The 11493-nt window shown below is 36.1% G+C and overlaps 1 protein-coding gene across 1 annotated transcript in view; it reads right to left on the bottom strand.

Moving 5' to 3' along the window:
* Positions 1–632: 632 nt before the first annotated feature.
* The window catches only part of COMMD10 (COMM domain containing 10), a 101710-nt gene continuing 90849 nt past the window's right edge, over positions 633–11493 (bottom strand). Inside the window, exons 6-7 of the mRNA XM_058824061.1 lie at positions 1964–2023; positions 633–1334 (exon numbers count right to left, since the gene is read on the bottom strand). Coding sequence (XP_058680044.1) covers positions 1296–1334; positions 1964–2023 — 99 coding nt within the window. The 3' untranslated portion in view covers positions 633–1295. The remainder of the gene's footprint in view (positions 1335–1963; positions 2024–11493) is intronic.

Here is an 11493-nt window from a genome sequence, read left to right as displayed (position 1 = left end):
TCATCTGAACCTAATAATTTTCAGCTCAGACAGCTTGTGCAAACCTTACAGTATTCTAAAGTTGACAGCACAATCCCTAACAACAAAGCAACAAAAAGGCACAAAAAAGCAACAAAGCAGGAAATCTGGTACAGGAGGACCTAAACTATTCAGGAGAAACCAGCTATTCAAAACATACATTTTGGTTATAATTATACCTACAGTCATGAGCAAAGAAGGAAACTGTCCGGTTGGGTATGAACCATCCCTGAAGTAAGCATCAGGAAGAAAAAAAATTAAATTTCTGAACAGGCAAATTTCCTCTTGCCTTCTAAAAGCCCAGAGCCCGGAGTCATACACAAATTGTCAAGAAACAAGAACTAAGATGACTTTCACCTTTCTCCTGCTGCTCATGAATCATCTGGAACTAATGGGTGAAAGTATGACTAAGTTGGCCTTTAATCACTATACTTCAATTTTTCCTGTTCAATGTAAAAATGCTGGCGGTAAAAAGAGCATGAGGAAGGATCAACATAGCTTTCAGAAATCTGTCAGATCATTTCAGTATTTTTTTATTTTATACTCTGAGATTTCTCCCCTCAGTTATACATCACACTTCTTACATTCGTTAGTGGGCATGCAGTGCCAAGAACCATGTTTATTTTCAGTGTCAAGAGTAAACACTGAAAACAGAGATATTGTTGATTTTTTCAAAGAAAAAAAAACCCCACCAAACTAAAATAGAATAAAGACAGAGAAATGAAATTTGACTAGCCCCAAAATAAATTTTCAAAATTCTGAATTTATTTTAACAAATCTGCAAGAAGCATTATCAATTGTGTGAGTATTATTTAAAAAGGATAGAGATTTTATTAGCTGTGTACTTTCTTATAACTTTTACATTTATGTCTACAAAAGAGGGTTTTTTTCCTGGTCACTCTCACTAACATGCAAATTTCTACCAGAATCAAGTAACACACAGAATGAAAAAAATATTCCTGAAGCAGGGTAGCATTCTTTGGGGAGGTGGGGAGGAAGGGGGCCGGGGGAGGAGGGTCTGGGCAAGGTGTTTCCCCACTGTAAGTAAAGAAGGCATTTTCCACAGCTGCTAAGCAAATAAGAGAAAGTCCATTAGAATCTTCAGACCCTTGACAAAGACTCTTGGCTTATGGTACTGGTCTGAAAAGCAGATAAGCCATATAATTTTACAAGAAGCAACCCGCTGAATCCTTCAGGAAATGCAGCTTGGCAATCTATCTTCAATTCAAAATAATGAGGTGGCAGGAGCGTGATGGAGAAATAAGTCTTCAAAAACATCACGTAAGGGAATCCAGCTGTGCTTGTATAGTTTCCAGCTATTTAAAGGAAAGAAAAAGAGAGGAAAAAACCTCCACTCATAAAGGGTTGTTTAGAAACATGCAAACAGAAATAACCAATATCTTCAACTACGCATACCAAATATATTTGCATACCAATATAAAAATCCTGTACTCATGAATACTTGTTTTTACATGAAGCTATTAGAATTCATTGCTGCAGTTTAAATATTCAAATTTTAAAGAAACAGTTGTCTAAATACTACCTCTTTAGCATGCACAGATGTTTTCCTCTGAATTTCCAATGCATAATAACAAGCAAAAAAAAAAAAATAAGAGTTAATTTTGACTGGATTACGAGCCCAGCATCTTGACTGAAGATGCAACATGAAGATGCTGTTTCCAGAGAGATCCCCACTGCCAATAATCAGCTACTGCTCCTGATCCAGCTGCCAGGTATGCTTACAGTGACCCAAGCCCTGCCTATTCCAAAGGTGAATGCACAGGCTCTTCCTGAAAATGGTTTATGTGATCAAAGGAATCCAACAGCCTTAAAGTCAGATCTCTTCTTTCCAGTTTTATTCTATTTAATTCATATAGGCAACACTTCCTGCTGAGCAGCATAAGGTGTTCACAAAGAAAATTATAATATTGTAAAATCTACAGACCTTGTTGTAGAACTCAAATAGCTCCTGATGGCTAAATTCTACAAACACCTTCTTCAGGTTCTGTAAAGAAGAAAGAAAACACAATTTTAAAAAAATTAAGGATTAAGCATACTTCTTTTCTCTTTTCTTTTCTTTTCTTTTCTTTTCTTTTCTTTTCTTTTCTTTTCTTTTCTTTTCTTTTCTTTTCTTTTCTTTTCTTTTCTTTTCTTTTCTTTTCCCTTTTCCCTTTTACCTTTTCCCTTTTCCCTTTTCCCTTTTCCCTTTTCCCTTTTCTTTTCCTTCTCTTTTCTTCATTTCTCTTTTCTCTTTTCAACATTAACTCCAGTAAATCAGAATATGAGATTAAGCTATATGAAAGATAACCTTTGGTTTCCTTCTATTCACTACAATGTTCCTCATACATGTATATTTCGTTTAAGTGAAGAATTCAAATCTATCAGTATATCTAGTCTCCCCCTGTGAAGAACAGTAACAAAATAATCTAAGTGAAGAACTTAGTTATCTTATTTTTAAGTCAGACTAAAATGAAAGATTACATTCATCTTTCTCAGCAGTCCATCTAAGATCTGGTAAATACTTTTCACAGTGACAAAGTCAGTAGTGTATTTGATTGAACTGGCACAGTTATTAATGTACTGCACAGGCACAGAGCTGATACTTCATTCATTAATCCAACAGTTCCAATCTTAGCATGCTGACACTGCTATAGGCATCCATGCAGATTCAGCCAAAGTTAACAATTAACACAATGGCTTCAAAGCAGTGCTTAAGCACTTAAAAAACCCACAAAACAACACAACTGATGAAAACTGCTGTAGATAAAACAGATGGTGGTAATAATCCTCTGCATGCATGTGCTGATGTCTGTGAAGATGGGGGTTGAATTAAAACTTCTGTCCTGCTTAACTTGCTTGGAGCCTGCTACCTTCAATCACTAACCACAGATCTAACCACACAGTTCCTAGCCTTATTCCTTCTACTTCACTTTGTGCCTTTATTTATTTAAAAGTAAATTTATATTTCTGCACATTCTCTTTGTTTTTCTTCGACTTTTCAAGGGTTAGAGGCATTCCTGAGGATAAAAGCTGCACTACCATGAACAATAATGAGGCTCTGTGAAAGCTGAATCTCTGGATTCACAAAATACTCACAAAATATTATCAGCTGAAATAATGCATACACACCACTTTTCTTTAACTGGTAGCAACTTCATGTACCACTTGGGTCAATAGAAAAACACTTGTTTATCCACTCAGCTTAAATGAGCAAGGACACTTTTGCATACAGACAAGGCTGAGGGCCAGATTCTGTGTACTCAAAGCAATGCAAGTCTCAAGTTATGCCAAATAATGTCACTGAATTTGGCGTACCAAATGCACAAGACCAGCAGAAGCCCTGGGAACACAGTATAGGTACTGCCTGGTGCCTGCTCCTCAAAAGGAGCTGTAAGAGACACAGGAAAGAGATAAAATGACTGGGGCCAGCCTGTCTGGTGCAATTCCTCCTTCTCACTCTGCAGAAAGAAAGATCCCTTCCAACAATTTCAGCCTAGAAAAGGACCAGTGATTTGTATGAGAGACCAATCTTCCCCCTCTGGGAAGGAACAATGCAATACTGTGAATCGTATGGTGAATACAAAATAAAACTACCAGGACAGCAGTTTTCTTTGCCATGACTCCAGCTGATCCTCCCTCCAAAGAGCATAATGCCATGACAGGGGAAGTAAAAGCATTTTTAAAGGCTTTCTAACAGCTAAGAAACAAAAAAAGAAAGCAAACAAGGGTTTTTTCAGAAGAGAAAGCGGGTAGAGGAAAGAAGAAAGATACATTAATAGCAAAGGCATCTACCATTTCAGCTGGGATTTTGCTTGCCGTTTGCCTTCCTAGAAGGATTTTAGTGACTGAATAGAAGAAATCAGAACTGCAAAGATGAGGTTCAGCAAAAGGAAGATACAAGATATCTTTTATCAGTCACAATTAATAGCTAGGATAATTTCTTGAATGATTTCTGGAAGTCTACTGCATTTTGATGTGATGGTTTTGCAATGCCACCAGAGAGGGGCAGAGAAAGACCTCTGACCATCTGATCTCATTTCTCCAGTCTCTGTGTCTCATTCAAGAAGGGCATCTTCTGGTACTTCTTCAAATCAGCAAGCACAATCAATTCTCCTTCTCTCTCTCCCTGCTTGTCTTTCGTATTTTCTACCTACATTAGTTACTGTTAGTTAGAAGATAAAGTATGCAAGTGAAAAAAATTGCAGACCTTTTAATTCAGATACTCTTTACACTTTATTAAAAAAACCCACTCTGCTTTATGAAAAGGATGAGATCTCTCTTCCCATAATTATTTAATAGTCATACTCTGATAACTAGGACAAAATGTATGTTGGATTGTGTCAGGCAAATGCCTGTGGAGATCTAAAAGAAAGCAAGTCATGTTTCTGTTCTGGGGTGGGAGTAGGAGGGTCAATGGGAGAGAGGTGTAACAATCTTGTATGAAATGTGTTGCTTATCTGCACTTAATCATCTGCAAAAACACATTTGTTTGTATGTCTAAAAACCTGGCACATCTACTATACCACTTCAACAGAGAGTGGTGTACAAAAAAAACCATACAGATGTATGACACCAGTTAAAAATGTTATATTACTACATTAAATTTTTCACTAGCATGAGTCCGCTAAGGATGGTGACAAATTATCATTATTATGTGGTCAGGAGTTCCTATTACAAATCACAAAAATGTTGTATCATAACTAGATCCCTAAAAAAAACCCTACTCCTCAGGTGGCTGATGGCCCCCCATTTTTAGCTGAGATTTCCATTATTTACTTATTTGCTTTATTCTGTGTGAATATAAACAAGTGCAATTAAAACTGTGCACCACAAGATGAGGTTACCACCCAGTTCTTCAATTACTCAGCAAAATTGTCTTAAAAATTACTGTTTAGATAGACTATTGCTAAACCCCCCAGAACAGGCAAATTCCTAATATACTTAATGGAATTTTACTCAGATGAGCATATAAAACTAAAAACCCTAATAATATTTCAACTGTAACTAAAACACAGGATGAAAAAAAATCACTTTCAGCTTACCTACTTAATTAAATGTCACTGTGTGCAGACAAAGCCTCAACCTATTTATGAAAAGTACAGTTAAGCAGACTTCTTTTATCTGCACATACAAGTTTTCAGATATTGCCTCTGATCTACTATGTTTTTTCCAGACGTAAATAAGAAAACAGCAATTTGCTGGACGTCTAAAGTCTTCTTTTTATCAAGTGTATAATTTTTTTCCTCTTTCCTTATAAATATCTTCCCAGCCCTCACCTTCACACTACTCTCCCCCTCATTTCTGGCATCTCATTTTCTCTTTCTTTTTATCATCTTCATGTGAAAGAAAACTATACCGAGCAACCAGAAAACCAAACTGAATTTATTCCCATTGTCACACCTTGTCAATCCAAGTTTTTCTAGTTACATCCCCAATTTTTCTGCTGTGCCAGTGTTAACTCCTAGCTCCTGCTTTTAAGAATTTTAGGCTTGAGTGTGACAGTTTCATAGCATCAGATAAACATGGCTGAACGTGATATTTTTATGAAGACAAAGAAATCTCTAAAGTACCAAACGTTCATTCTTTGGGCTGCTTTGAAAACAAGGAGACAGGCTTTTTGTCTGACACAATATCCATGAAGGGTGGCAGGGACTGCACTGGAGCAATATGCTCAGTAAGTGTAGCTAAAGAGTATGTGCAGCACATTAGCTAAATAAAGTTGCTCTTCAGTGTGTTCATCTACTGTAAAACATGACAAAGCACTGCATTTACTACTGGAAAGGTGTATGTGAATTGCAACTGTCACCAAGAAAAATCTTTACATCATTCTGAATTCACTGCAAGGAATATGGTAATAAGCTTTCTGAAATGTGTGGTTTAACATGTTTGGACATGTATCACTAGTGAATGTATTTTAAGTGTAAAAATTAGATTTTAGTGCCATTTTGCCTGCATACATCTAGATGAAATCTGATTTAATTCCACCTCTTCTGTCACCCCAGGGTTGTATCAATTTACAACTCACAGCCTCCTGAGAACCGTGAAATTCTAATAAGCTTAACTGATTAGGGTTGTTTTCTCCCCTTAAGTATCTTCTCACTTACTGTCTGCTATTATTTTAAAAAACATAACGTCTTCATCAGTCTCTAAAACCAAATTTCCTTTGGGGGTGGAAGGGGGGCAGGAAAGAGAAAAGAGAAATGAGAGGAAAATGAAGAAAAAACCTTTGTATTCCCAGTCAATATCAATATGTTATCCTAACCAAAACAGCCATTCTGAATGTCTGGCTAATTCTACAAAATAGCCACAGTCTTTTAATATATACTTAGCTTACAACCACCACCAAACAGGCAATTTTTTTAGCTGAACACTATCATCAGCATAAAATGATGAAGATACAAATATACAGGATATGTTAGTCTCCAACTTCCCATTATCTTGGCTAACTATTTCAATCATTAATACCTTCTTGCTGCAAAACGTTTCTGTGGAAAACAAGCAAAAACTGCCTCCTTAAAATACTTCAGAAAGCAGAGGCAAATTTCGGGTTATAAACAAAGGATTGGGTTTTGCTTTTAGGGATTGGTTGGTTGTTTGGTTTTACAGTGGAGATGTTTATGTGTTTGTAGTGGTTTGTTGGGTGTTTTTAATACAAAAGTTTAGATATTCATAATGTGCTACTGAGAAAAGCCTTTTTACTAATGACAGAGTTTTGCAACCTTACATACTACACAGCGATTCCACACTTTTAAGTCCCCAACCCCATGTGTAAGCATAAAGTAATGCACTAGAAGTTATAAACTAAAGCCAAACCTCTGGTTTAAAGCTGTCTTGAACACAAAAACACAGCTACTACTGTTCTCAACTGCAAAGCTATAACTACTTCAATGATGTTGAAAAATAAATGCCAAGTATTTTGAAGCAAATGGAGGGATAAGCTGAATTATATAATATATTTATAAGCTAAATGTCTGCTGATAATGATAATGTTATGTGACTGAGCACATGTAAAAAATAAGAGTATATTCAGCAAAGCTTTTTAATAATAACTAAGTGAAATAACATACATCCCAGTCCTCATATTCTAATATTACCTTTAATACTATCTTGAGCCACATCTCCATTTGGTCTGAGAGAAGAATATTTTCACATTTGCTATCCATTCTCCAATTTATTCCTATTAGGTATCCTTAAAATCTCAGATATAACAGAATTATATGGATAACTAAGCTAATCAGTGTATGGACAAATTAAGATTCATTCCTAAACAGACCCCAGTTGATTCTTAGTAGTGTGCATTTCCCTCTGGACCTATCAATTTTTGTGCTACATTAATTCAGACTTCCTTTAAACTTGCTTGGGTCCCAGAGAACTGTGCATTCACCTAGGCACTTACGACTTTTTCTACTTGTATCTCACAGAATTTATCAAAAAGTTTCTGTGGCTTGGTCAGGAAGATCAATTTTAAGAAGAGCATATGCATTAAAACAGACCAGCATTTCTTAGAAGTACACCTGTTTGTTAACTCTCTGCATATAAGAGACAGTAATTAAAACTTCTTCATATTCTTACAGCTGTAGATGAATGTAATTCAGCTCAGGGATTCAGAAAAACACTGGGAGTTAAATACAGACTAATATATTCCTAATTAAACTTCTTTCACATCATCAAAAAATGTAACCTTCAAACTTCATTCTTTTTCAAAGCTTATCTCCAGTTGCAATACCAAATTACTATTTTTGTAGAGAAAAAAAATCATGTTTTATTACCAAATTACATGCATTTCAAGTTTCGGTGTGTAACTGTTATAAAATGTAAGATACTAACCCTAACCCATGCTTCCTGACCAACATATTAACATCTAGTTCATAAACATACTGCGTTCTACCTTTCAAAGTTGCATTTCTTTTTCATATAAGCTTAAGAAACTCAAATTCCTTGTGGATTCAGGGAGATCATGATCTGCATCGTACTAAAGATATACTTCCCTCTCTTTGCAACATATATGCAAGCATCCTAACCAAATCCTGTGTTGATTCCTGAGATCTAACCAACGTGTTACTGGAATTTATGGAGATACATACAGATAAATCTTGAATCTCACTCCAGCAGATTCAGGATCATTTTGCATGGAAGATGGCAAGAATGAATTTATTGTCCAATCTGGTAGTAAAGCAACAGATTCTGCAGGCATTTGATCACCTACAGAACACCTGACATACTCCCAAACTGCAGTAAGACTTGTCAGTCACTACCATTTTCATTACTCCTGTTCCTCTCCATCCTTCCAAAAATACCCATTGCTGGCTGAATTAACTGATGCAAAACTATGGACAGGAAATGGGACATAACTCCTAAAAAGATCACACAGGCTGGGAAGATCACAGAGCATTAGAGGGAGACAGGTCCCTTTTCCACAGTAGGTAAGAAAAATGCTTTTAAAACTGAGATAATTATCTGAGAAAAAAACCCCAAAACTACAGTTTTCACCTCAGTACATTGTGTCAGAGTAAATACCATCTTGCTAGAGAAAAGAGAGATTGAAAAGCCTTTTCTTCCAATAGCTGTATCCAAGCAAAATGTTCCTAGGAATTTACATTCCTGTAAGTACCATCATTATATTGGTTGGCCTTTCAATAATACTTTTGCATGGAAAACTTTTAAAAACCAGAAATCTAGAGATGAGGGTTGACACTTCTCTGCAGATTATGTTAAATACACTTTAAGAAAAACATCACAGTAAGCAAACATGCTTTCTGGAGAAATGGGCAGTAGATGTGTATCAGTGTATGCCTATCACTTAAAAGCATGTCTTTTATGTCGATACTTCCCTGTATGTTGCAGGTATGGAAAATGGCTCATAGGAGATCTGTTGAAAGGCTGACTTGCTTTATGTCAGTTCTGTATTTGTATTTACCTTCACATGCCCTTTCCTTCTTTGAAGATAACTATGCACACTGTACAAGCTCCTGACTGGTTCCTCACTAGACTCCATAAGGATTCAGTCACTATGAGCAACAAGCCTCCATCCACATGAATGTTGTTGTATTTTCAGGATTCAATAGCAAAGCACGCATAATTTCCAAAAACCTTATATTCAACAAAACATGCATTTAAAAATTGGTTCATTCACTGAAAGGCTGCCACAATTACTAAGAATGTCACAGATTAATCTGAGGAACACATGTTCCAATAATTATTATCTTCCTGTTCCATCTCTCATCTAATTTTGCAAATTCTACTGTACTCCAAATATGGCAGAAAGCCCTCTGAAGAAGCAATCTTACTAAAAATTTAAAAAGGAAACCCAAAACCAAAAAAAACCAAAAAAACCCAAAAAAACCAAACCAAACCAAAAAAAAAAAAAAAAAAAAAAAAAAAAAAACACACAAAAAAAAAAACCAACAAAAAAAACAACAAAAAAACCCAACCCAATTCCAAAACCCACCCAAACAGGCTTTCTCCCTATTAAATTTCACTGTATAAAGTTTGGAAAAAGTTCACGAGAAATCATATACACCCTAATTGTTGCATATTGCTTATACTGTCTGTAACTATCAAAATACAACTTTCTTCTTTAATCAGAGCTATACTGTGATAAGTGGTTTTATTCCTCAGAAGAAATTAAATTCTTATCTTCCCATTTTGGTACACTTCACTTGTCACAGAACTAACAACATTTAAAAAATTAAGTTCAGGAACTCTGCAAGGAAAACCAGGCAGTTGTGATTCTGTGTTTCTTTTATTTCCACTGGGGCTAGCATGTATAAGTCTTCAAAGCCATGAAGACCAATGAGTTCATATTTCCATTCTAAAGATAGCTCACATCAAAAATGACACAACAGTCTTACATTCACCTCAACTGATAAGGAATTCACTTTTCTTTTTATTATTTTATTCACAGATAACCTCTGCTGAAGAAATGGAAAGCATCATGCTGGCACTAGAAATGCTTTCAAGCTTTTCTGACCTCACATGATCACCAGATTTGACCACAGCTGATGCCATTTTGATTTGATGCCACATTAAAAAGATGTCACATAGCTATAGTTGGGAAATATTTTCATTATTGTGATCAGAAAATGATAAAATTCTAGGAAATTAACAAAACTGAGTATAAATATTAAGTGCCTAGTATTGTCATCCAGCAAGATTATGAGGCTTAAATGGCAAACAATGCACCTTAGGTATCTTAGAACAGCAAAGCTCAACTTACAGCACCAAAGGCAGACTGAAAACTCTTTGCATCTTGATATACAATGGTCAAAACCCTCTATTAGCAAGAAGAGCAGCTCAACACCATGCACTGAGTGTTTTGAAGAGCTTTTCACACAGCTTGCTTGCAGCTGATATAATTAACCTGGAGTTACAAACACTTTATATTCTAATCAGTTACACATTTAATGCTGGGTCTGAAGCTGGATTTCGAGGAAACTCAAACTGTCATCCAAACCACCCCTTGTCAAAAAGCCAGATCAAACCTCCTCTGTCCAGAGAAGAAACCTGGGTTGCTATCATCTGTGTCCACATCTAGAGCTACAGATCTGACAGAAATATTATATGGTGATACCCTGCAGATGATTAACATTTTAAGAAGGATTTATACCTCCATTTAGGAACGGAGGAAGCTGGCATCTTTTTGAATTATGACCTTCTGAGCCTACCTGATTCAGTAAGAAACTGCAATGCTGTATTGTTTTACCACAAAGAACCTTCATTGCTGGAATACCTGAAAGTATCTATTGTTTCTACTGAGGCACAAGAAAAGCGGCTGGATAAAAGATGCCAGCAGTGAGGGGAAAGATCTAAGGAAGCTGAGACCCACATGAAATCAATGTAACTGATGTGAAAACTCCTTTCCAAAATCTGTTTAAATATTCACAAAATGTTGAGATTAGATAATCTGTAAATTAGGTTTTTTTGTTTGAAATGGGTCACTCAAAGTATCACAAATTTGGATTTTGTTAGGCAGATCAGCAAAGATAAAATGTTTGGGGCTGTTTTGTTCTGTGCTAAAGGGATGCTAGTGGCTGTCAGCAAGTATGTTTTTGATCTCCAGCAGGCAAATAATTCCAGCAGCTAGCAGCTGGGGACTTGCACACAAATCTCAGCTGCTGAAAGACAGGGAAGTCATGCAGGAATGAGGGATGTTAACTAGCAGTCTAGTCCGCAGTAGAATCAAAGGCAAAACTCCTAGGGAATAAGGTTGTTTGTAAAGTAATACATATTTTATCCTTTTAAAAATTTACTTAATTTTATGAGGACGTCTCCTACTTACCATTTCTACTGTATTCTAAGGGTTGTAATATATCTACAGCTTTTGCTACAATGCTCATAATCTACAATAAGTGCTGGTATCTCTTCCTTGCCATAAGCAACCCAGCAAAGCCTTGAACCAGAGCTACCTGTTTGTATCAATGACACATTGATGTCAGATGTCTCACTGATGTGAAAAAAACTACATTACACCACTAG

The sequence above is a fragment of the Ammospiza caudacuta genome, chromosome Z (assembly GCF_027887145.1).
Source record: "Ammospiza caudacuta isolate bAmmCau1 chromosome Z, bAmmCau1.pri, whole genome shotgun sequence".
In the NCBI taxonomy this organism is placed as follows: Eukaryota; Metazoa; Chordata; class Aves; order Passeriformes; family Passerellidae; genus Ammospiza; species Ammospiza caudacuta.
The sequence above is the reverse complement of the archived record's forward strand: the minus strand, read 5'-3'. Positions and strand labels throughout refer to the sequence as shown.